The 26585-nt window shown below is 42.3% G+C and overlaps 2 protein-coding genes across 2 annotated transcripts; both read left to right on the top strand.

Moving 5' to 3' along the window:
- Positions 1-3200: 3200 nt before the first annotated feature.
- Positions 3201-7051, top strand: LOC121838673 (cadherin-like protein 26). Its single transcript, XM_042312557.1, has 11 exons — positions 3201-3293; positions 3403-3474; positions 3575-3667; positions 3876-4037; positions 4204-4351; positions 4611-4783; positions 5434-5562; positions 5700-5885; positions 6272-6549; positions 6674-6820; positions 7005-7051. The coding sequence occupies exons 2-10, from the start codon at positions 3412-3414 to the stop codon at positions 6816-6818; spliced, it is 1377 nt and encodes a 458-aa protein (XP_042168491.1). The 5' UTR covers positions 3201-3293; positions 3403-3411; the 3' UTR covers positions 6819-6820; positions 7005-7051.
- On the top strand, positions 7051-23496 carry LOC121842801 (desmocollin-3-like). The gene is made up of 9 exons (XM_042312558.1): positions 7051-7231; positions 7579-7800; positions 8153-8283; positions 10806-10889; positions 14363-14431; positions 19314-19421; positions 19624-19656; positions 19795-19866; positions 21899-23496. Exons 1-9 carry the CDS (start codon positions 7096-7098, stop codon positions 22103-22105), a joined length of 1062 nt encoding a protein of 353 aa, XP_042168492.1. The 5' UTR covers positions 7051-7095; the 3' UTR covers positions 22106-23496.
- The last annotated feature ends 3089 nt before the right edge of the window (positions 23497-26585 follow it).

Here is a 26585-nt window from a genome sequence, read left to right on the forward strand (position 1 = left end):
TAAAGTAGATTAGCATTGACAAAATAGGCACATTTGTCTAAACCAGGGGTTGGAACTAAAATTATTTTCCAATCGTTTCGTTCTGAACAGAACCCTAATTTTTTGTGTTCAGTTTCACTGTTCCGACCAGCAAAATAAAGTTCTGAAACGTTTCGACCCAAAATAAGTCATGGTTAATATTGTTCCTCTCTGTTCCTTTTTAAATCTCAATTTTAAAAAAACATTTTTTTTACATTTAGCTTGACATTAAATCGCTTCACTAATGAATGGGTAGCTTGCTGTGGAGCGGGCTAGCTATGTACATGCATTGTTCATAGAAGTGTAGTGTAGGGTGCGACATGCGACCTACATTTTGAGGATGAAGAGAGCTCTGGGCATGAAGCACTGGGCATCTTGTTGTTATGACATGCATTATCTGAATTAGACCCACAGAATTATACCTACGGAGGATCGGCTTCTATGAAGGAACTTTGAATGTCTTTGAATTTCAGAGAGTTGGCTTAACTAATGTTGGACCAGAGCTAGCTCTTGATCATGAATCTCAGATCCATTACATTACACATAATGTCACCTAGAGTTTTCCAGAGCTAGATCAGAGCTAGCTATTAAGCTAGCTAGCTAACAAGATTGTATGTGTGGAGCAACACCAGAATTAAAATAAAAACACTTCTTACCTTTTTGTAGTTGATAAATACAATGTGAAACGTGATAACTATAATATTGTTAACTGGCATTGAAAAAGTGTATCCATTGTTCTCTAATTAAAATCTCTCCCTAATTTCTGAATCACGCCTGTAACGTCAGTAGCTACAGTACCCTATGCATGCTTCAGAGGGAGGGGCAGGTGGGCTTCACACACACACACACACACACACACACACACACACACACACACACACACACACAGGCAAAGATTTTCAGCAGGCAGACACATTTCTGAGTGACAGTGAGGGTTTTGCATAGGCGCTTGTTTTTTTTTTTTTTTTGGAATTGGAAAAAAATGTCCAGAGTGTAAAACAACATTATAACCTGTTCCCATGCTTTAAAATAACAGTTCTGAACAATATAGATCACTTTTGTTCTCGGTTCTGGTAATGTTCCTCAAAAAATGTTATTTTCTGATTTTCGGTTCTGTTCTATGAACCGGTTCCAACCCCTGGTATAAATGTAAACATACCTGAAATATTGATCACAGAAGTGTCATCTGGGTGCAATATATCATGTTATAACATTAGTATGCCACTCTGCAATGCTTTGAGTGTTTTCTCTCTGAATGTTGAAAGGTTTTTAGTATATCTAGCCTACCTCATAAACAATGGCACCAAATACCTACCAGGGGTTTTAACCCTCCAGGCATTCCTGGCCAATTCCAGTCCTCAGGGCTTGATTGGTGTCACACTTTTCTCCATCCCTAGCAAACACACCTGACTTAAACTATTTGCATTTTTAACTGAAGATCATGATTAGTTGATTATTGGAGTCAGGTGTGTTAGCTGGGGCTTTTCATTGTATTTAACGAGGCAAGTCAGTTAAGAACAAATTCTTATTTACAATGACGGCCTAGGAAGAGTTGGTTAACTGCCTTGTTCAGGGGCGGAACAACAGATTTTTCCTTTGTCAGCTCAGGGATTCAATCTAGAAACCTTTTGGTTTCTGGCCCAACACTCTAACCACTAGGCTACCTGGTGCCGTTGATGTTCAGTTAGGCTACATATAGGCATATACCCATTACACTTTGGACAAATGGGAGATTTCATTGCCATCTGATTGACATTGTCTTGAAAACTTCATCGGGATCGGTGTCCCTTCCACGGGACGGTTGAGCTGACGTAAGCTAATAAGATTAGCATGAGGTTGTAAGAAACAAGAACATTTCCCAGGACATAGACATATCTGATATTGGCAGAAAGCTTAAATTATTGTTAATCTAACTGCACTGTCCAATTTACAGTAGCTATTATAGTGAAAGAATAGCATGCTACTGTTTGAGGAGAGTGCACAGTTTTGAACATGAAAAGTTATTAATAAACAAATTAGGCATATTTGGGCAGTTTTGATACAACATTTTGAACAGAAATGCAATGGTTCATTGGATCATTCTGAAACTTTGCACATACACTGCTTTGGGTCGATTGAAAATCATGTCAGGCGTAAGTAATTATGCTATCCAATGCTCTGCACACACTCTACTTAACTGTAAATATACCATCTTCTCTTAAACTTTTACTACCATTATTTTGTGAAGCTTGTCTCCTCTCATCTCTCACCTCATTTACAGTGACATGTCCGTTCACCTAACTTCACAGCATCACTTACTTAAATATGCTAAATAACTTTCTTGGAATGTTAATGCAAAACTACTCTCTACTAAAATGACCAGTCTGAGCATGTAGGGAGTTCACTGAGCTTTGAATCAATAGTGACTTTGAAAATCTCCCATGATAATTGGGACATCATTGAATGGGTGTTGATAGCTGAGTATGCAGGGCTTCTGGAGGATGAATAAACCTGAAGTCTTTATCAGAGGCCGTGGTGGTGAGAATGCAAGTGCCCTCATTTCACGTCCTACTTTGTAACATTCTCCAGAATTTAATCGATCACAGATCTATCGAATTGCGTTTTCACTCTGAACTTCTTTACTGGACTGAGCCAAAACTGTCAATGTGTAGCGGACAGCCTTCATTGGGGTGTAGCGCCACATTCTCAAACTACTTATTATGTAATATACATGTCAATTGATTGCAGTAAATATAATTCCAAATCAATTGTTATAAACCTTCACCTTGCCTTCAACCGTAAGAGCTTTGCTTAAATCATCATAATTACACACCCCTTTGCGTTTTAATGCCTGACCCTGAATAAACATATTATTCAGCTTTTTAATTTGTCAATTTGTGGTGCAACTTTTCAATTTGACCATCCCTTGACCAACTACAAGTGTCCATCTCTTAGTTTTCCTTCTAATTAAATGTACATTTGAGTAAGTTAGCAGACAGTCTTATTCAGAGCAATTAGGGATAAGTGCCTTGCTTAAGGACACATCAAAAGATCTTTCACTTTGTCAGCTCAGAGATTCAAACACACAACCTTTTGGTTACTAGCCCAATGCTATTAACCACTAGGCTACCTCATTGGATGATTCATTAGGTATAATCTGTGTTTTTTATTATGTCTATACAAATGTCTATGAACAGTGTTCGAGAGAGAGAGAGAGAGAGAGAGAGAGAGATCATGTCTCCCAGAGGTCTGTCACCTGCAATGACTCACCTGCAGGCTATTGGATCGAACACAGGGTGGGAATATGACTGGATGAACCACACCTTCATCTTTATGTATTTTATTTTTTTACTATGCACACATATATTCTCTCTAATTGCATGTTTGCACTGTTTATGTCATCAGGTCTCAATCATGGTTGCATTAGCACTGGCACATGATACTGGCAACTATACAATGAACAAGCGGGAAAAGCGGGTATGTCATGGGCATTTCCAGAAAAAAAGAGAGAACAATTTGAAATACATTTTTGAGTTTAAAGAAAGAAGTACAATGGCCCTCATCCCCTTTCCTAAAGGAGCTGCTGGTGCGTTCCAAAAGAAGGTGGGTCCTGTCCACCATTGAGCTAGTGGAGGAGGACCCTGGACCTTTTCCCAAGATAGCCACACAGGTAAAAACATCATACACCACCAAACAAGGTACAAAGGCACTGGGCACATAAATAGTCTAATAGTCATTCATCAGAAGAACAGTTGCTTCCAACATAACTCTGTAGTGAGTCATACTGTAAACCCTGGACCCATTTTAGGCTTCTCCTAAACCAGGGATCCAGTATTCATAACACTGCAAACTGCTCATCAACAAGGCTGTCTTTCCAGATATTCAACGATAGAACACCAATGCTCATAAACAACTACCAGTTCCGAATAAGTGGAACCGGAGTGACCGAGGAACCGATGGGCGTGTTCTCCATCGGCGAAACGGACGGAGTGGTTTCTGTACACAAGTCCATCGACAGGGAGACATACCCCTTCTTTCACGTGAGCATCAACACACGCAGACAGAAGGACGGACAGACAGACAGACGGACGAACAGACAGATAAAATAAAAAACTACAGATAAACTACAGAACAGACAGATAAAACTATCTTCACCAAAAAGAATATCTAAACATAAATTGACAATCATAATATTATTTCCTACAGATTAATTTTGACATCATGGACAAGGAGACTGGTAATCCCGTGGACAGGACTCTGGGGTTCGACGTGGCGATTAAGGACATCAATGACAATGAGCCTTACTTTGAGAACCTTGTCACGAAAGCCAGTGTGAAAGAAAGTTTACCAGAGGGTCAGTACACAGAAAGGCTGTAAATCATATGCCTGCATATAGGCCTTGCACAAAATATGCTTAACTAGACTGTTCGCACAAGAACCAATCAGTCATTGCGTTCGGCTGAGAAATCAAGTGGCAAGTGGGTGCTCTTTTTGAGCAGAGAGAACATGTAAAGGGGAACTAATTTCCCCTTCTCTCCTCTTCTCTCCTCTTCCCCAATATTTCTCCTCATCCTTCCTGATCTTCCCCTCCTGCCCTCGTCTCCCCGTCTTAGGCTATCTGCCAGTGCCTCTGATAGTCAAGGACAGGGATGAGGCAAACACAGAGAACTCCGCCATCAGTTTAAGGGTGTTGTCTCAGGAGCCAGCTGAGCCCCAGATCAACTTGAAGCAGGTGGAGGGCACCAAGATGAGCCAGCTCACCTTCACCGGCTGCTTCGACTACGACGTGAGATTCCACTACAACACACACGCACACTCAGACAAGCCATTACATGCACAGACACACACCCACTTGACGCACCCATGCACAAACACATACACAAAACATTATGAACATGACATGGGGAGTCTGACCAGGGGAATCCAGGTGACAGCTATGATCCCTTATTGATGTCACTTGTTAAATCCACTTCAATCAGTGTAGATGACGTGGAGGAGACAGGTTAAAGAAGGGTGTTTTAGCCTTGAAACAAATGAGACATGAATTGTGTATGTGCCATTCAGAGAGTGAATGGGCAAGACAACATATTCGAGCCCCTTTTGAATGAGGTAAGGTAGTAGGTGCCAGGTGCCAGGTTTGTGTCAAGAACTGCAATGCTGTTGGGTTTTTCATGCTCAACAGTTTCCTGTGTGTATCAAGAATGGTCCACCACCCAAAGGTCATCCAGCCAACTTGACACAACTGTGGGAAGCATTGGAGTCAACATGGGCCAGCATCCCTGTTGAACACTTTCAACACCTTTTAGAGTCCATGCCCCAAAGAATTGAGGCTGTTCTGAGGGGAAAAAGGGGTGTAACTCAATATTACAAAGGTGTTCTTAATATGTATTTTAAAATGGTGGGATCAATATTTAATTTATTTTGTTCTTCATGTAGAAAGTAAAGATGTATAAAGTGACTGTTGAAGCTAAGGATCATGGGAAACCAGCCCTGTCCTCAACTGCCGTGGTCAACCTCCACATAATGGACTCCAACACTCACCAGCCAGTGTTCAAAAACAAGACTGTAAGTTCCAAGTTGGTTGACTGGTTGATTGACTGATTCAATGATTTGTTGGTTGATTGATCAACTGATTGATTGAGTGAACATGTCTTAAGTAATTTGTGAAACACAAATATTTACTTTACCTTCTTTCTGTGCAGTACAATACTCAGGTTATGGAGATGGAGTCCAATAGGGAGATACTCAGAGTGGCTGTGACTGATGCAGACACCCCCAACACCCCCGCATGGCGGGCTGTTTACTCCATTGTGAAGGGGAACGAGGAAGGGAACTATAAGATTGAGACCGACCCCAAGACCAACGAGGGTATACTGACTGTCATCAAGGTGAGTCTGTTTGACCTTATGACCTTATACAAGTTTCTGAGCATCAACGTCACTTACAGATATGCCATTTTAATTTGATCACTCTGTTGTTGCAGATCATTTTCCTGCACAACAGTAAATGCAAACTTCCAGTGTATTCAAAGTTTAAAAAGGCTTCAAAAGTTTGTAATTTCCACCTTAAAATGTCAGACTTGATTTGCCCTGATGAGAAATGTATAAACCCCTACATAAATGACCATTAATTATACTCCACATATTAACTCACATGTCTTGTTGCTGCAGGATTACTTTCCTGCTGTGAGAAACTGGTCAGATTAAGATAGTATTAGTTCCAAGTAGTTTTTTAAATTTTTGTTCTGTATTGACTTATTGACTACATTTCCCAGGGGAAGGATTTTGAGAAGACGACGGTGACCAACGTGGAGATCGCCGTGGAGAACGAGGAGCCTCTGTTTGTGTGTGGCTCAGGAGGGCCCAACTCCCCTAAAACCCTGACCGCGCTCCCCCAGACAGTGAACGTGGCGGTGAAGGTGATTGACGTGAACGACCCCCCGGAGTTTGACAAAAATGTGGTAGACGTGTACGTGAAGGAGGAGGAGGTGACAGGGAAGGTGCTGTACACGCCCAAGGTCACTGACGTTGACTCAGATGTGGGAAAAATCAGGTAGGTGGCAACATGTGATGACTCAGATTCACCTGGGTTGTGAAATTGATTACCACAACTTATTTTGTATGTACAGTATGCATTCAAAGTAAGCATCTATCTGTCCCATCCATGTCCTGACCAGGTATGAGTTAGTTGAGGACCCAGCAGGCTGGGTCACCATAGATAACAAGACAGGAGCGGTTACCACAGTGAAGAAGATGGACCGGGGAGTCACCTCACGTCAACAAAGACAACATATACACTATCCTAATCCATGCCATAGATGACGGTTAGTGCGTGAGGTGTGCGTTTGTCTGTGTCTGTGTGTGAGTGTGAGTGTTTGTGTGTGTGCCTGCGTGTGCACCTGTGTGCGTGTGAACATGCATGTAGCTGTGTGTGTACGTACGTATGCATATGTACAGTATATGCTATTGAGCATAATAAAGTATTTAAAGAATCTCTTCCTTTCTCAGGCAAACCTCCTGCCACAGCTACAGGCACCATTCTGGTTCACCTGGGGATATCAATGATAACATACCCTCTTTGGTGGAGAAGGAGCTGGTCATGTGTGGTAACAAAGTGATTGTGCCAGTAGAAGACAAGGACAAACCTCCCTTTGGATGCCCCTGTTCCTTCTCCCTGGGAGTGGACAATGGAGACAAAACACTGAAGAGCCACTGGAAACTGGACCCTGCCAATGGTCAGCAGAATCACACACACCCATAAACACACGCACGCACGCACATACATACACACACACACACACACACACACACACACCAAAGCACTGCTTTTATCCATCTACTATCTCCATACAACCTGCTAACCTAGAAAATACCACTACTCAGACGCCAGGTCCTTACGGCCAATATACCACAGCTAAGGGCTGTATCCAGGCACTCTGGGTTGAGTCATGCGTAAGAACAGCCCTTAGCCATGGTATTTTGGCCATGTTCCACACCCCCCCAGGACTTATTGCTTAATTAACCTCCTACCTTCTTTTCCTCTCCGTTCACCACTCTCTGTCGCTCTCCCCCCGGTGGTCAGGTATGGAGGCGGGTCTGGTCAGTCTGAAGACCCTGCCGTACGGTAACTACACGGTGCCTCTGGTGATCCTCGACCAGCAAAGCCAGGAGGCACATCACATTGTCCAGGTGATAGTGTGTGACTGTGGGAAAGGAGACAAGTGTAGGGCCACTCTCCCCCGAAGCTCCAACCTGGGCCCTGCCGCTATAGGACTACTGCTGGCTGGACTGCTGCTCCTCTTACGTGAGTTAGAAGGGACTAGGAATGGAGTACTGTATATAGGGATAAGGGATAGTTATAGAGTAGAAGGATAATCAGTAAGTCAGTTACTCAGACACTCGTAGAACTTAGTGCTTGTGGCCTGAAATTCAGAGTGGAAAAAATGAAGAGAGACACCAACTAAATCACATCTATCAAATTGAGAGCAAACTTTTGATGCATTATTGTAATTAAAACATGTTGATAGATAGCAGTGATACAGCATGCTATGAAAAGTTATAAAAACATGACTAAACATCCATTCATTTTTGTATGGTAAAATGCTATGAGATATGACTGTTAGTGGTGACTCTGTGGTTGTATGTCCCTCTCCCAGTGCTACTGCTTTTCCTCCTGCTGTGTGAGTGTGGCGGTAAGACGTTCACACACCTCCCCCTCAACCTGCAAGAAGAGGGCAACCAGACTCTCATCAAATACAACGAGGAGTCAGGGGGCAGTGCATGCAAGGTGTGTGTGGGTGTATATGTTCACGTGCATGCGTGCATGTATATCTACAGTATTTGTGCCGAATGTATACATTAAGTTATGTGTCTGGGTGTTCAGCACAAAGACAGGAGTGTACAATACAATCACTTACTGAGCTGTCATGTGTAGGGTTGCAAAGGGAGGGTATATTAATAATGGAAACGTTCTAAGTTTACCAGTAAACTACCAGAATTTGTGTGTCTTTCACAGATGTTATGTTATCTATCACAAGACATCTCGCGGCCTTCTTGGGTACTTCAGAATATCACAGGTGTCTGTAACTATCAATGGCACTCTGTGTGGCCTTATCACATGTAAAATATGTAATAATTAAACAAGATTATTTTAAAATAAAAAATCGAATGACAAAGCTGTAAAACATCATCCTAAATATAAACCATCAACTTAGTGAATACCATTGGTGAATACCAGTGAATACCATTGGTGTTTAATATGAGGGTTTCAGCATGAAATAACCTTTATATATATATTTTACACACTTGTAGTTATTTTACTATGTCAGTATGTAGTTACTTTACCATGTCAGTATGTAGTTACTTTACTATGGTCAGTATGTAGTTACTTTACTATGTCAGTATGTAGTTATTTTACCATGTCAGTATGTAGTTATTTTACTATGTCAGTATGTAGTTACTTTACTATGTCAGTATGTAGTTACTTTACTATGTCAGTATGTAGTTACTTTACTATGTCAGTATGTAGTTACTTTACTATGTCAGTATGTAGTTACTTTACTATGTCAGTATGTAGTTACTTTACTATGTCAGTATGTAGTTATTTTATTATGTCTATGTATTTGTTGTCAATGTTTTGGCGTCAAACTGGTGGCAGTTGTGAAAAAGTCAATAGTTGAAGAGTTTCAGAGGTAATTGAAAAAAATGCCATGTTAGTTAGATGCTTTATTCATGAATTTGGCTACTTTCTTTTGAACCGTATGGTCTGTCTACTAGATACTCATGGATGATATTGACACAGATATATAATATATATATATACATTTAAGTTATTCAAGTATAATTGACCAAAGTTACAATAGGTTGCCATAGATGTTCTGTAAATAACCAAAATTACTGAAGATTCCGGTAACTTTGGTAAATCACCAGTAGCTTTGTAACCCTAGTCATGTTATTGTTGTCATTGAGTCTGGGTAAGACATGTTTTTACTGTTTGCAAGACAGGTATTCTTCCTCTGGTATGTGAACAGTTTGTAGTCTGACGTGATGTTTCATCTTGTAATAACTTTCAATGTTCATTTTCTCTCCTCATCTCTTTTCTTCTTCATTTCCTCTTCTCGTCTCTTTCCTCTCCTCATCTCTTACTCTTTCCTCTCCTCATCTCTTTTCTCTGTCCTCTTCTCATCTCTTCCTCTCCTCATCTCTTTTCTCTTTCCTCTCCTCATCTCTTTTCTCATCTCTTTTCTCTTCCTCTCCTCATCTCTTTTCTCATCTCTTTTCTCTTCCTCTCCTCATCTCTTTTCCCTTTCCTCTCCTCATCTCTTTTCTCTTTCCTCTCCTCATCTCTTTTCTCTTTCCTCTCCTCATCTCTTTTGTCATCTCTTTTCTCTTCCTCTCCTCATCTCTTTTCTCTTTCCTCTCCTCATCTCTTTTCTCTTTCCTCTCCTCATCTCTTTTCTCTTTCCTCTCCTCATCTCTTTTCTCTTTCCTCTTCTCATCTCATCTCTTTTCTCTTTCCTTTCCTCTCCTCATCTCTTTCATCTTTCCTCTCCTCATCTCCTTCCTCTCCTCATCTATTTTCTCTCCTCATCTCTTTCCTCTCATCTCTCATCTCTTTTCTCTTTCCGCTCCTCATCTCTTTCCTATTTCCTCTCCTCATCTCCTTATCTCTTTCCTCTCCTCATCTCTTTTCTCTCCTCTCCTCATCTCTTTCCTATCCTCATCTCTTTTCTCTCCTCATATCTTTCTTCTTTCCTCATCTCTCTCCTCATCTCTTCTCTTTCCTCTCCTCATCTCTTTTCTCTTTCCTCTCCTCACTTCTTTCCTCTTTCCTCCTTTCTCTCCTCAACTCTTTCCTCTCCTCTCCTCATCTCTTTCCTATCCTCATCTCTTTTCTCTCCTCATATCTTTCTTCTTTCCTCATCTCTCTCCTCATCTCTTCTCTTTCCTCTCCTCATCTCTTTCCTCTCCTCATCTCTTTCCTCTTTCCTCTCTCTTTTCTCTTTCATTTTTTCTCTATCCTCATTTCTTTCCTCTCCTCATCTCTTTCCTCTTTTCTCTCCTCATCTCTATCCTATCCTCATCTCTTTCTCTTTCCTCTACTCATATCTTTCCTATTTTCTCTCCTCATCTCTTTCCTCTTCTCGTCTCTTTCCACTCATCTCTTTTCTCTTTCCTCTCCTCTGCAATCATAAACTCTTGTTCTTTTCTTATCCTCTCTACTTACCTCTCCTGTCTCCTCTCTTCCACTCTTATACCCATATCCTCCTTTTTTTCTTCTCTCCCTCTCCTCCTGTCCCTACCTTTTAGGGTGAGCCCATGTTGATCCTGACCCCCACCACTCCTAACAGGGAGGTGATAGATGGAATGAAGCAGACCACCCCAGGCATACCGGTAAACTGGCCACTATTCTTACTTTCTTCTTCTTTTTCATTCTTTCTGTAACTCATATTTTTCCGTGTCACAACCCTTATTTAAAAAGACAAAAAACAGTCTATGGTCAAACACAGGGTCTGAGATTTTTCAATGTCGTATCTGTGGGTGTATTCTGCACGGTTAGGTGGAGTTGTGAGAGAGCGTGTGAGAGAGCGTGTGAGAGTGTGTGAGGTGTCATATGATGGAGGGGAAAGGAATTAATGTCACGACAGTTACAGGTAATTAGTGGTTTCTGTGTAGGGTGTGTGCTTCCCTCTAAAACGTACTGTATGTATGGTAATCACTGAATGAAGCAGGTTCGGTCACTATTAGCATCATTTAGTTTCTGTAGTACCAATGAGAGAGTTAAAGAGATCACATCCATGATTTTGGTGTGACTCATGAGAACATGTGCCACATGCAGAGTGAGTAAGCCTACAACACTGACCACATTCTCCAAACCACATTTATATGGTAAGGCTGACTGTGCAGGGAAGATGACTCATCTGCTCAAAGAATGTGTTAGAGCGCCCAGAACAGGTTGCAGTTCCACTGTAAAATGTGCTTTTAGAAACCTAAACATTTGCTTACAAGTCTTGGAGGAGACTTGCATTTTGTAAAGGGTGAATATTAATTATAGAATACCGTACAGATGTGACTACTAAAGAGCTAAGTATAGGCCACATCTAAGTAAGCTATCTAAGCATCTAAGCTTCTATCTCAAGGCCATCAGACTGTTAAACAGCCACCACTAACATTGAGTGGCTACTGCCAACACACTGTCAATGACACTGACTCTACTCCAGCCACTTTAATCATGGGAATTGATGGGAAATTATGTAAATATATCACTAGCCACTTTAAACAATGCTACCTTATATAATGTTACTTACCCTACATTGTTCATCTCATATGCATACGTTGATACTGTACTCTATATCATCGACTGCATCCTTATGTAATACATGTATCACTAGCCACTTTAACTATGCCACTTGGTTTACATACTTATCTCATATGTATATACTGTACTCGATATCATCTACTGTATCTTGCCTATGCTGCTCTGTACCATCACTCATTCATATATCCTTATGTACATATTCTTTATCCCCTTACACTGTGTATAAGACAGTATTTTTTTTTTGGAATTGTTAGTTAGATTACTTGCTCGTTATTACTGCATTGTCGGAACTAGAAGCACAAGCATTTCGCTACACTCGCATTAACATCTGCTAACCATGTGTATGTGACAAATAAAATTTGATTTGATTTGATTTGATTTGAGTAGTGTGTACCAGAGATGTATAGAGTGTACGGATATTATGGAGCGAATTAGTATGCACTAAGATATTGAGTGTATTGGATTGTGTAGGACACAGCGTGCATGGTGAAGTAGGCCCGGTGGACCACATCAGTGAGATTCAGAAGATTTAGAAGGGCGCTGACTAACATACACTATGTCCAAAGTACGTGGACACCTACTCGTTGAACATCTCATTCCAAAATCATGGGCATTAATATGGATTTGGTCCCGCCCTTGCTGCTATAACGGCCTTCACTCTTCTGGGAATGCTTTCCACTAGATGTTGGAACATTGCTGCGGGGACTTGCTTCCATTCAGCCACAAGAGCATTTGTGCGGTCGAGCACTGATGTTGGCCGACTAAGCCTGGCTCGCAGTCGGTGTTCCAATTCATCCCAAAAGTGCTCAATGGAGTTGAGGTTAGGGCTCTGTGCAGGCCAGTCAAGTTCTTCCATACCGATCTTGACAAATCATTTCAGTATGGACCTCACTTTGTGCATGGGGGAATTGTCATGTTGAAACAGGAAATGGCCTTCACCAAACTGTTGCCACAAAGTTGGAAGCACAGAATCATCTAGAATGTAATTGTATGCTGTAGCATTAAGATTTCCCTTCACTGGAACTAAGCGGCCTAGCCCGAACCATCAAAAACAGCCCCAGACCATTATTCCTCCTCCACCAAACTTTACAGTTGGCACTATGCATGGGCAGGTAGCGTTCTCCTGATATCCGCCAAACCCAAATTCGTCCACCGGACTGCCAGAAAGTGAAACTAGATTCATCACTCCAGAGAACACATTTCCACTGCTCCAGACTCCAATGGCAGCAAGCTTTACACCACTTCAGCCGACGCTTGGCATTGCGCATGGTGATCTTAGGCTTGTGTGGGCGGCTGCTCGGCCATGGAAACCTATTTCATGAAGCTCCCGATGAACAGTTATTGAGCTGACATTGCTTCCAGTGGCAGATTGGAACTCGGTAGTGAGTGTTGCAACCAAGGACAGACATATTTTACGTGCTACGCGCTTCAGCACTCGGCAGTCCCGTTCTGTGAGCTTGTGTGGTCTATCTCTTCGCGGCTGAGCCGTTGTTGCTCCTACACTTCAGAATAACAGCACTTACATTTGACCGGGGGAAGCTCTAGCAGGGCAGAAATTTGACAAACTGACTTGTTGGAAAGGTGCCATCCTATGACGGTGCCATGTTGAAGGTCACTGAGCTCTTCAGTCAATGTTTGTTTGTGGAGATTGCATGGCTGTGTGCTCGATTTTGTTCACCTGTCAGCAACGGGTGTGACTGAAATATCTGAATCCACTAATTTGAAGTGGTGTCCACATATCTTTTGTATATATAATGTAACATTAAATGATAGTTTCCTAAGATTTAGGGATTTACAAGCAATATGTATCATATGCTTGCCCATGGAGAATGAGTTGGAGCCAAGTATCCTATCTGTAAGATAGTGCTACTGTTTGAACAGAACTACCTATTATATACCTGTCCCTACCTTTCTATGTTTCTATCTACTACAGAAGTAGGATTCTAATTTGAGCCAGTTTGCTACAGCAGGAAAATAATTCTGCAGCAACAGGAAATGTGATTTATTATGTGGATTATAATTAATGGACAGTTTTGTAGGGGTTGATAGATTTTCGTAAGGGAAAATCAAGTCTGAAATTTCACAGTGGAAATTACAAACTTCCGAAGCCTTTTAAAACCTCAAATACACTATAAGTGAAAAGTTCTCCTGCAACAGGGGGATCAAATAAAGATCCTACATCTGTACTACACCACTTCATTTGCCACCGTTAGAGAACTTCTACTCCACATACCTGTATATCATATTATGTGGCTCAGTTGGTACAGTAGAGCATGGCGCTTGCAATGCCAGGGTTGTGGGTTTGATTCCCACGGGGGACCAGCATGGAGAAAACAAATAATGAAATGTAGGAATTCATTAACTGTAAGTCGCTCTGGATAAGAGTGTCTGCTAAGTGACTCAAATGTAAATATTATATTCTTAATTGTGTCACCACCAACAACAAGACTAGTTACTATATCTTCTACCATCTTACTACAACACTTTGATCACAGTCTAAATAACTGTTGTTTATGCTGTGCTTAATTCTTGCTCTCTGATTGGACAGTTTACTCAGAAGAATAATGAGATGACCCAAGAGACCAATGAGATGTACAGAACCACAGGGAGGACCATTGTGAGTGACATCCTTACTGACAATGACAATTTTCAAGCATTGAGGTATCAGCCTTAGGTCCACACAATGCAAACATGAATGCATTATTTTAAAACTTTTGTTAAAGTATGTGTTTTTAAATACCTTGAAATACTTTCCCCTTTTGGATGCATCTCATCTCTAGTCGATGGAAGTCTCACATCACATCAAACCACTTGGGCAGTGTGAAATACTTGCAGTTCATGCCTGCCCTTGTTCACTGGCTACAGCTCAATCTGAACTGTGGGAAACGTTGTTTCAGGGAGGATATTAGCCTGTTTTATTTAGCTTGACCCCGTTGGTCTGTCCTGACTGGTCAATAGCACTGATACGCATTGCATTTGACCTCTGTCAACTATTTGTGAGAGACATTTCAAAGAGTGAAGATCTTAAATGCCCTTCCTACCTGTCTCAGTGGTATACTTTCCGTAGTTCTACACTGAGTGGTACTACATCACAGTGTACATAACAGAATTTAACTCTTCGTAATCCTCAGTTATGCTTTCATTTTGCACTTTGTGCATTTTCCCTTTTACTATGTCATTATCTAACATGCTCATACCATGTTAGATACTTAACGCAACAAAATAGTGGTGACAACAGTGGTACACAATTCAGTCAGCTGATGGAGTAGGGCATCAGTCTACATTAAAATGTATATAACCTTTCAAGTTCTGATGTCACATGCCTTTCTTGCAAACTATAAACAATGCAGTAATCAATATCGATGTAATACTAAAAAAAATAAAAGTAGAACAAAAACACACAAGAAATAAAAATAAGAAATAAGAAGAACATGAGAGTAAGTAAGTAAGCATACGAGATACAGGGTCAGCTCCAGTACCATATTTACAATGTGCAGGAATTTTTTATTTTTTATTTTACCTTTATTTAACCAGGTAGGCAAGTTGAGAACAAGTTCTCATTTACAATTGCGACCTGGCCAAGATAAAGCAAAGCAGTTCGACAGATACAAAGACACAGAGTTACACATGGAGTAAAACAAATATACAGTCAATAATACAGTATAAACAAGTCTATATACAATGTGAGCAAATGAGGTGAGAAGGGAGGTAAAGGCAAAAAAAAAAGGCCATGGTGGCAAAGTAAATACAATATAGCAAGTAAAACACTGGAATGGTATTTTGCAATGGAAGAATGTGCAAAGTAGAAATAAAAATAATGGGGTGCAAAGGAGCAAAATAAATAAATAAATAAAAATTAAATACAGTTGGGAAAGAGGTAGTTGTTTGGGCTAAATTATAGGTGGGCTATGTACAGGAGCAGTAATCTGTGAGCTGCTCTGACAGTTGGTGCTTAAAACATAGTGAGGGAGATAAGTGTTTCCAGTTTCAGAGATTTTTGTAGTTCGTTCCAGTCATTGGCAGCAGAGAACTGGAAGGAGAGGCGGCCAAAGAAAGAATTGGTTTTGGGGGTGACAAGAGAGATATACCTGCTGGAGCGTGTGCTACAGGTGGGAGATGCTATGGTGACCAGCGAGCTGAGATAAGGGGGGACTTTACCTAGCAGGGTCTTGTAGATGACATGGAGCCAGTGGGTTTGGCGACGAGTATGAAGCGAGGGCCAGCCAACGAGAGCGTACAGGTCGCAATGGTGGGTAGTATATGGGGCTTTGGTGACAAAACGGATTGCACTGTGATAGACTGCATCCAATTTGTTGAGTAGGGTATTGGAGGCTATTTTGTAAATGACATCGCCAAAGTTGAGGATTGGTAGGATGGTCAGTTTTACAAGGGTATGTTTGGCAGCATGAGTGAAGGATGCTTTGTTGCGAAATAGGAAGCCAATTCTAGATTTAACTTTGGATTGGAGATGTTTGATATGGGTCTGGAAGGAGAGTTTACAGTCTAACCAGACACCTAAGTATTTGTAGTTGTCCACGTATTCTAAGTCAGAGCCGTCCAGAGTAGTGATGTTGGACAGGCGGGTAGGTGCAGGTAGCGATCGGTTGAAGAGCATGCATTTAGTTTTACTTGTATTTAAGAGCAATTGGAGGCCACGGAAGGAGAGTTGTATGGCATTGAAGCTTGCCTGGAGGGTTGTTAACACAGTGTCCAAAGAAGGGCCGGAAGTATATAGAATGGTGTCGTCTGCGTAGAGGTGGATCAGAGACTCACCAGCAGCAAGAGCGACCTCATTGATGTATACAGAGAAGTGTCGGTCCAAGAATTGAACCGGGATACTGGATCACTAGAAGTAGATATGTACTGTATAGGGGTAAGGTGACTAGGCATCAGGATATATGATAAACAGAGTAGCAGCAGAGTAAATTATGATTGGATATGAGTGGGTGAGTGTAGCGTCAGTATAAATGTATGTGTGTGTGTGAGCAAACTATGGAGTGAGTGTTTACGTGTGTTGGAGTGTCAGTGTGTGTGACAAGGGTTAACTCAGTGCGTGTAGCCATTTAGTTAGCTACTTTGTTAGCTATTTAGCAGTCTTATGGCTTGGGAATAGAAGATGTTCAGGAGCCTGTTGGTGTCAGACTTGATGCACCGGTACCACTTGCTGTGCGAAAGTAGAGAGAAAAGTCTATGGCTTGGGTGGCTTGAGTCTTCAACGATTTTCCAGGCCTTCCTTTCACACCGCCTGATAGAGGTTCTGGATGGCGGGGAGCTCGGCCCCAATGACCTACTGGGCTGTTCATGCCACCCTCTATAGCGCCATGTGATCGAGGGCGGTGTTATTGCCATACCAGGCAGTCATGCAGCCAGTCAAGGTGTTCTCAATGGTACAGCTGTAGAACTTTTTGAGGATTTGAGGGCCCTTGCCAAACCTTATCAACCTCCTGAGGTAGAAGAGGAACTGTCAACATTTTAAGTCCTGAGTGATTTAGACACCCGCTCTACTGCAGCCCTGTTGAAGTGGATGGGGGTGTGCCCCCCGTTTCCTGTTATCCACGATCAACTCCTTGGTCTTACTGACGCTGAGGGATAGATTGTTGTGCCAGGTCACTGACCTCCTCCCTGTAGGCTGTCTTATCAATGCCGAAGATCAGGCCTACCTACATCGTGTCGTCAGCAAACTTGATGATGGTGTTGGAATCATAGCCACCAGTCGTTGATGAACAGGGAGTACAGGAGGGGACTAAGCACACACCCCTGTGGGGCCCCCATGTTGTGGGTCAGTGTGGCAGAGGTAATGTTGCCTACCCTCACCACCTGGGTGTTTAGTCCCAGGGTTGTAAGCTTGGTTATGAGTTTAGAGGGGACAATGGCATTGAACACTGAGCTGTAGTCAATGAACAACATTCTCACATAGGTATTCCTTTTATCTATGTGGGTGAGGGTAGTGTGGCGTACAATTGAGATTGTGTCATCTATGGATCTGTTGGTGCGGTATACAAATTGGAGTTGATGTGTGCCATATCCAGCCTCTCAAACCACCACATGATTACAAATGTGAGTGCAACAGGGCGGTAGTCATTGTGGCATGAAGCCTTATAGTTCTTGGGAACAGGAGTGATGGTGGATATCTTAAAACATGTGGAGATTACAGACTGGAACAGGGAGAGGTTGAAAATTACTGTGAATATGCCTGCCAGCTGTTCTGCACATGCTCTGAGAATGTGCCCTAGAATACTGTCCGGCCCCGCGGCCTTGTGACTGTTGACCTGATTAAAGACTTTAGTCACGTCGACCTCGGAGAGCGATATCACCCAATCATCTGGGTTCGGTGACGGCCCTCACACCCGGCACAATGTTGGTATTGTCGAAGCATACATAAAATGCAATGAGTTCGTCTGATAGAGAGGCAATGATGGGCAGTTTACGGCTGGGTCTTCCTTTGTAATTCGTAATGGACTGTAGCCACTGCCACATGCGGCGGGCATCTAAGCATGTGTAATATGATTCCCCTTATTCCTATATTGTCCTTTTGCTCGTTTGATGACTCTGCGGAGGACATAGCAGGACTTTTTGTACTTGTTCCAGTCCTCAGCCGTAGCCTCGGGGTTGGCTGCGAAAGCCCTGTCTGCGGTAGCCCTATCCTGTAGTTTAGGGCCAACCTCAGTGTTAATCCAGGGCTTTTGATTGGGGACGCAGCGAACCTTCACTGTGGGGACAAATTTGCCGACGCATTTCCTAATGAAGCCGGTGAGGGAAGTTGTTAGCTTGTTGATGTTATCGGCGGAGTCTCAAAACATATTCCAATCAGCGCTAGCAAAGTAGTCCTGTAGCATATTCTCTGATTCTTGTAACCATTTTTCAATGAATTGTGTCACGGGTACTTTCTGTTTGAACTTCTGCTTGTAAACAGGAAGCAGGAGTACAGAGTTATGATCTGATTTGCGGATGAATGGCGGATGAGGGAGGGCCTTGTATGCTTGCTTGTGGGTAAAATAACAGTGGTCAACGACTTTATCACCCCTAGTGGTGAGGGAGACCGAGAGCCATGTTTCAGAAATGCAGAGAATATTGCAGTTCGAGAATCACTTTAGAAGCAAATTATTATCAAGTAACATTGGAAAGTACAATAGAGGGAAGAGGTGGCCGGTTTTCCCTTTGCCTTACACTCTTCAGGATCCTTCCTCTCTTGCCTCTGTAATGCCGGCGTTTCCTCTTGCGTATCCCAAAAATTGGGTCAGAATTACAAAAAGGGCTCAGGGCAGATGAGTTGAAGATGAAGGCTGAATTTAGGTAATTAACTGCTGATCTGATGTTCAAATGTTCTTGTCGGTTGTAAAAAATGATAGAGGATACATTTAATGAAAATAAAGTAAAAATGAATGACAAAAGAATCACAAAATAGTGAAGTTGGGTCAGAGCTTGCAAAACAGCGGCCATCCAGTACAGTCCCAGCAGCAGCGCCTGTGTCTCAGAACTCAACCTCCATCTCTCCCCAGGTCACCCAGATGTCCTCGTCAGGAGAGGGAGGGTTCTCAGGAGGGGGAACATTCCAGAGAATGGGCGAGGCCAACGGAACTCTGAGAAGCCAGGGTGGGCGGGGCATGGTGAGTGACATCTCCAGGCAGCCACTAGAGGGAAACATAACCCTCCTTTTATGAATTCTTTACCATAGTGCTGTATGATTTGACAGGTGTATAGATACAGGTTATTACAGATTAACTACAGGTTATCAAGGATTTATACAGTGAAGTGGGTGCATTAATGCAGTCGATCCTTATAATATGAATGTGTATTTTCTAATTGCAGTACCAGACTACAAGCAGGAACAATACCATGAGGGTAAGTGTTGCCGTGCACTATCAGGATGTGGTCGACTTGACACCACACCATTGACACATACATACACACGACATACACTGTTGTTCCTCCATCAATCATCCATGTTTGTTTTTTGTGTTTTCTCCACTCTCTCCTCAGAGTAACTCTTCGAGGTATTCCCGTTCCTTCGGCTTGCTGTCAAACCAGCACATCTCAGAGCACATAGACCGGGTAAGAGACCAAAAAAGTGTTCAACAAATTAAAATATATTTAATATTTGAGATTCTTCAAAGTAGCCAACCTTTGTCTTTATGACAGCTTTGCACACTCTTGGCATTCTCTCAACCAGCTTCATGAGGTAGTCAGTCTTGAAGAAATTCCCACATATGCTGAGCACTTGTTGGCTGCTTTTCCTTCACTCTGCGGTCCAACTCATCCCAAACCATCTCAATTGGGTTGAGATAGGGTGAATGTGGAGGCCAGGTCATCTGATGCAGCACTCCGTCACTCTCCTTTTTGGTCAAATAGCCCTTACACAGCCTGAAGGTGTGTTTTGGGTCATTGTCCTGTTGAAAACAAATTATAGTCCCACTAAGTGCAAACCAGATGGGATTGTGCATTGCTGCATAATGCTGTTGCAGTCATGTTGGTTAAGTGTGCATTGAATTCTTAATAAATCACAGACAGTGTCACCAGCAAAGCACCACAACATCACACCTCCTCCTCCATGCTTCACGGTGGGAACCACACATGCGGACATCCTCCGTTCACCTACTCTGCGTCTCACAAAGACACGGTGGTTGGAACCAAAAATCTCAAATTTGGATTCATCAGACCAAAGGACAGATTTCCACCAGTCTAATGTCCATTTCTCGTGTTTCTTGGCCTAAGCATGTCTCTTCTTCTTATTGGTGTCCTTTAGTAGTGGTTTCTTTGCAGCAATTCAACCACGAAGGCCTAATTCATGCAGTCTCCTCTGAACAGTTGATGTTGAGATGTGTCTGTTACTTGAACTCCGTGAAGCATTTATTTGGGCTTAAATCTGAGTTGCAGTTAATTGCCGATTTCTGAGGCTGGTAACTTATCCTATGCAGCAGAGGCAACTCTAGATCTGCCTTTCCTGTGGTGGTCCTCATGAGAGCCAGTTTCATCATAGGGCTGATGGTTTTGGGACTGCATTTGATGAAACTTTCAAAGTTCTTGAAATGTTCCGCATTGACTGACCTTCATGTCTTAAAGTAATGATGGACTGTCGTTTCTCTTTGCTTATTTGAGCTGTTCTTGCCATAATATGGACTTGGTCTTTTAACAAATAGGGTGATCTTCAGTTTAATTTTTTTTTTTTTTATTTAACTAGGCAAGTCAGTTAAGAACACATTTTTATTTACAGTGACGGCCCACCCCGGCCAAACCCTAACGTTGGGTCAATTGTGCTCCGCCCTATGGGCCTCCCAATCACAGCCGGTTGTGATACAGCCTGGAATCGAACCAGGGTCTGAGTGACGCTTCTAGCACTGAGATGCAGTGCCTTAGACTGTTGCGCTACACTGGAGCCCACTGTATACCACCCCTACCTTGTCACAACACAACTGATTGGCTCAGATGCATTATGAAGGAAATAAATTCCCCAAATGAACGTTTAACAAGGCACACCTCTTAATTGAAATGCATCCCAGGTGACTACCTCATGAAACTGGTTGAGAGAATGCCAAGAGTTTGCAAAGCTGTCATCAAGGCAAAGGGTGGCTTGTTTGAAGAATCTGAAATCTAAAATATATTTTGCCTTGGTTAACACTTTTTTGGTTACTACATGATTCCATATGTGTTATGTCATGGTTTTGATGTCTTCACTATTATTCTACAATGTAGAAAATAGTAAAAATAAAGAAAAACCCTTGAATGAGTAGGTGTGTCCAAACATTTGACTGGTACTGTATGTGACATGCAGAAAATGTCATGGTGACATGTGGAAAAGGTTACATACAGTAAGTAGCCTGGGGTGTTGGAACAGAGAGAGACATTTAGGTAAAGATGTGTGTGATGCACCATGTGGTCTTGAAAACAAGAACAAATGGTGGTAATATTTGTCTTATCATTAATACAAATTCTGTAATGTAAGAAGTATCCCTCTATTGGATCTATTACATATAAATGGCCTACTTGTTTAGTTACTAGTATTGAGAGTTTTATCAGACTTTGTAGAATCTAATTCAAATATGATTTAAGATAACTTTTTTCTAACATTGACACATTGGATCTCCAGAAGCTGCATATGATTGGAGACGAGGTGGACTACCAACCCTACGGGTATGGCTACGAGGGGACAGGCAGCAAGTGCCAGTCACTGGACGAGCTGTCGCTAAACAATCTAGATGACAACCTGGAGTTCCTGGGGGACCTGGGGTCAAAGTTCAACACCTTGGGGGGCATCTGTCGGCAGGACATGCAGGAGAGGAACATCAGGCTGTAGACACGCACACACATGAACACAAACACAAACACACACAACTGGCTGGACTGGGACTGAGATGGTTCTAACGTAACTGCTCTACAACACTGATAGGGTGAGAGCCATCAGCTGGAGAAGAGGACACACCAAACATCGTCCATTGAGATTCTGGATCATGCTTTGCGTCATATACGACAGAGGGGAAAAAATACCGACCAAAACCAAGCTGGATTGGCTTTTACCCACACAAGGAGGGACTGGGAGAGACACTTTCGATATTTTGGATGTCTGAAGACACAATGAATCACTGCACTGAATAAACCACATCATGCTCGAATGGATTTATGTTTTGACCGGGCCGGGGTGTGTTTGTATGGTGATTGTTTTGCAGTGGTGTAAAGTAAGTACTTGAGCATAAATACTTTATAGTACTTTTTGACAACTTTTATTTTTACTCCAATACATTACAAAAGAAAATAACTCATTACATTTTGTACTCATTACATTTTGAATGCTTGGCAGGACAGGAACATTTTCCAATTCACACAATTGTCAAGAGAACATCCCTGGTCATCGATAGGGTCTTTAATCTGGCAACCTCACTAAACACAAATGCTTTGTTTGTAAATAATGTCTGAGTGTTGGAGTGTACCCCTGGCTATCCGTACATTTTACTGGGTGACTTTCACGTTTACTTGAGTACTTTTTTATTAAGGTATCTTTACTTTTGCTCAAGTATTACAATTGGGTACTTTCCCACCACTGTTGTTTTGTTGTTTAATGTGTTTTTTATCATCACGCTTCACAGTACTTTTCAGCAGCAGCTTATCATCTCTTGATCTACGAGCTAAGCCAGAATGGGATAACTTCGATGCCAACACTTGAATGGAAACGTCAACATCACCTCTGTGGGAGTTTTACTATTGTGCGAATGATAATTCATAACCTCTCTCTGTTTAGGATAATGATTTACACATGTTGCTTTCAACTAATTTCTTGACCTCGATGGAGTAGAATCCAACACGATATATCTGGTAGTATAGAATTGGGACACAGCAGATTCAGGAGAACAATTGATAGCTATATTGGAATCATCACCTATCTGCAGAAAAGTGACAATGCCTAACCATGGCTAATCTGAGAGCCTGGAACCAGTGTGTGCTCTGTCCTCACCAAACCTTTAAGAGCAATCAAAGCTGTGCTGTTGTGTATCCTAAACATAACGTAAAGGTTCACTGTATAATACTAGACTTGGTTTCCTTCACTTTTGCGCACTGGTCTTTTTTTTCTTTTTGACTTGCTTCTCTTTTACTCCCTGCTAACGTCCACTATGCCGCTTTTGTATCAGTAGTCAATATATCAATGTTTTTGTTTATATTTCAAATTTGATTAAAGTATGCGCGTCATGGAAATGTGTCTCCGTATCTCTCAGCCATACCTCACAACAAACACGATTATGATCCTAAACGGTTTTCAAGGTTAGTCACACTAAACATGACATGAAATCACTTCAATGACATGGATTCCTTGGAACACCCCCTTGTGTTCTCCGTAAAACTGACGCACCCACTATAACAATTCATGTGAATAGGAGAAGGTCATTTTTTTGTGTAGTCCTGGCACTAATTTGCCCACTCTTTTGCAGGATATCTTAAAACGTGTAGTGTATTTGAGGTTTAAAAAGGCTTCGGAAGTTCATAATTTCCACGTTGACATTTCAGACTTGATTTTCTCTTATGAAGAATATATCAACCCCTACAAAAATGGCCATTAATTATAATCCACATAATAATATAGCAAACTGGCTCAAATTAAGATCTAAATTTGTACCCATATCTAACCCATTCTAATGATCCCTCAGCAAACTGAGTTTGAATCATGCTGAAAGTACATGCTCTGACCCTCCCTTCTTTTTGATGATACAGACAAAGTTGTAGAACAGGTTCTGTAATACTACAGAATAGAGGAGTGGAGAGACCTAGGGTGTAGAGGTGCGGTACAAGACTTGATTCTGTAAAGTTTGTGCCATATAAAAAACAGTATGCACACAACATCAAGCACTAGATAATATTGTCCTCTATGTTGCAGTAGAGCTGCAACTTTATGTAATACATATCCTAAGCAGAGGATCGATAAGGAGCTAACAGTTTGATTTGTTTATAATACATATGCATTTGCTAGAAAACCATTTTCTATTAGTAACATTATTGCAAGTCCTAATATTTTTTTATACAGTATCCACCTTCTAAAGTAAATGACATTGGGGCTGAATTGACTTCCCGTCACGGATGGACTGGGACAAGAATTCAGCCCTGGCATTTTATCCGATTAGACTGTCCTAGAGATATTAATGACACTCAGGTGTGTCCAATTTATCAAATCAAATCATACTTTTGTAATGAAACAGCAGGGAGCAGGTTTCGAACCCTTGACCTTCGAGCCGGAGGTCCGGCGCGCTATCGACTGTGCCGCAAAAGCATGCTCGAGCGGCAGGGTCGATTTCCGCGCTTATAAACCCAGGGTCGTGCACCGAAGACAAGCACCGAAGACAAGAAGGGGGGTGTCAATGTAAATTGTCCCAATTTTTAAGAATTGCTCAGCAGTCTAATGTCTTGGGGATAGAAGCTGTTGAGGAGCCTTTTGGTACTAGACTTGGCGCTCCGGTACTGCTTGCCTTAGGGTACTGCTTGCCTTAGGGTAGCAGAGAAAACACTCTATAACTTGGGTGACTGGAGTCTCTGATGGTTTGGAGTTGTGCCTTGCCATGCAGTCGAGGGTGAACAGGAAGTACAGGAGGGGACTGAGCATGCACCCTTGGGGAGCTCCAGTGTTGAGGATGATCAGAGTGGCAGATGTGTTGCAACCTACCCTCACCACCTGGAGGCAGCCCGTCAGGAAGTCCAGGATCCAGTTGCAGAGGGAGGTGTTTAGTCCCAGGATCCTTAGCTTAGTGACGAGCTTTGAGGGTACTATGGTGTTGATCGCTGAGCTGTAGTCAATGAATAGCATTCTCACATAAGTGTTCCTTTTCTCCAGGTGGGAAAGGGCAGTGTGGGGTGCAATAGAGATTGCATCATCTGTGGATCTGTTTGGGCAGAATGCAAATTGGAGTGGGTCTAGGGTTTCTGGGATAATGGTGTTGATGTGAGCCATTACCAACCTTTCAAAGCACTTCATGGCTACGGACGTGAGTGCCACGGATCTGTAGTCATTTAGGCAGGTTGCCTTTGTGTTCTTGGGCACAGGGACTATGGTGGTCTGCTTGAAACATGTTAGTATTACAGACTCAATCAGGGACATGTTGAAAATGTCAGTGAACACACCTGCCAGTTGGTCAGCACATGCCCGGAGCACACGTCCTGGTAATCTGTCTGGCCCCGCATCCTTGTGTATGTTGACCTGCTTAAAGGTCTTACTCATGTCAGCCTCAGAGAGCCTGATCACACAGTCGTCCAGAACAGCTGATGCTCTCATGCATGCCTCACTGTTGCTTGCCTCGAAGCGAGCATAGAAGTGATTTAGCTCATCTGGTTGGCTCATGTCACTGGGCAGCTCACGGCTGTGCTTCCCTTTGTAGTCTGTAATAGTTTGCAAGCCCTGCCACATAAGACGGTGTAGTATGATTCGATCTTAGCCCTGCATTGACGCTTTGCCTGTTTGATGGTTCGTCGCAGGGCATAGCAGGATTTCTTGTAAGCTTCCGCGTTAGAGTCCCGCACCTTGAAAGCGGCAGCTCTACCCTTTAGCTCAGTGCGAATGTTGCCTGTAATCCATGGCTTCTGGTTGGGGTATGTACATACAGGCACTGTGGGGACGACATCCTCAATGCACTTACTGATAAAGCCAGGGACTGATGTGGTGTACTCCTCAATGCCATCGGAAGAATCCCTGAACATGTTCCAGTCTGTGATAGCAAAACAGTCCTGTAGTTTAGCATCTGATTTATCTGACCACTTTTTTATAGACTGGTGCTTCCTGCTTTAATTTTTGCTTGTAAGCAGGAATCAGGAGGATAGTGTTGTGGTTGGATTTACCAAATGGAGTGTGAGGGAGGGCTTTGTATGTGTCTCTGTGTGTGGAGTACAGGTGATCTAGAATTATTTTCCCTCTGGTTGCACATTTAACATGTTGATAGAAATTTGGAAGCACTGATTTAAGTTTCCTTGCATTAAAGTCTCCGGCCACTAGGAGTGCCGCCTCTGGGTGAGTGGTTTTCTTGTTTGCTTATTTCCTTATACAGCTGACTGAGTGCGGTCTTAGTGCCAGCATCTGTCTGTGGTGGTAAATAAACAGCCACGAAAAGTATACCTGAAAAGTCTCTAGGCAATTATTGTGGCCTGCAATCTATCACAATATGCCTTACTTCAGGCAAGCAAAATCTAGCGACTTCCTTAGATTCGTTTACAAAGCTGTTGTTTACAAATATGCACAGACCACCCCACCTTGTCTTACCGGAGTGTGCTGTTCTATCTTGCAAGTGCAGCATATATCCAGCTACAGT

Source organism: Oncorhynchus tshawytscha, unplaced genomic scaffold, assembly GCF_018296145.1.
Source record: "Oncorhynchus tshawytscha isolate Ot180627B unplaced genomic scaffold, Otsh_v2.0 Un_contig_38_pilon_pilon, whole genome shotgun sequence".
In the NCBI taxonomy this organism is placed as follows: domain Eukaryota; kingdom Metazoa; phylum Chordata; class Actinopteri; order Salmoniformes; family Salmonidae; genus Oncorhynchus; species Oncorhynchus tshawytscha.

What these genes read in the sequence shown, in the direction of transcription:
- LOC121838673 (XM_042312557.1), top strand. Translation starts at nt 3,412, where the DNA reads ATGGTTGCATTAGCACTGGCACATGATACTGGCAACTATACAATGAAC. An exon ending in TGAACAAGCGGGAAAAGCGG is followed by an intron (nt 3,475 to 3,574) that starts GTATGTCATGGG and finishes CCTTTCCTAAAG; the next exon opens with GAGCTGCTGGTGCGTTCCAA. An exon ending in TCAGATGTGGGAAAAATCAG is followed by an intron (nt 6,550 to 6,673) that starts GTAGGTGGCAAC and finishes TGTCCTGACCAG; the next exon opens with GTATGAGTTAGTTGAGGACC.
- LOC121842801 (XM_042312558.1), top strand. Translation starts at nt 7,096, where the DNA reads ATGTGTGGTAACAAAGTGATTGTGCCAGTAGAAGACAAGGACAAACCT. An exon ending in AGACCACCCCAGGCATACCG is followed by an intron (nt 10,890 to 14,362) that starts GTAAACTGGCCA and finishes CTGATTGGACAG; the next exon opens with TTTACTCAGAAGAATAATGA. An exon ending in GCCAGGGTGGGCGGGGCATG is followed by an intron (nt 19,422 to 19,623) that starts GTGAGTGACATC and finishes TTCTAATTGCAG; the next exon opens with TACCAGACTACAAGCAGGAA.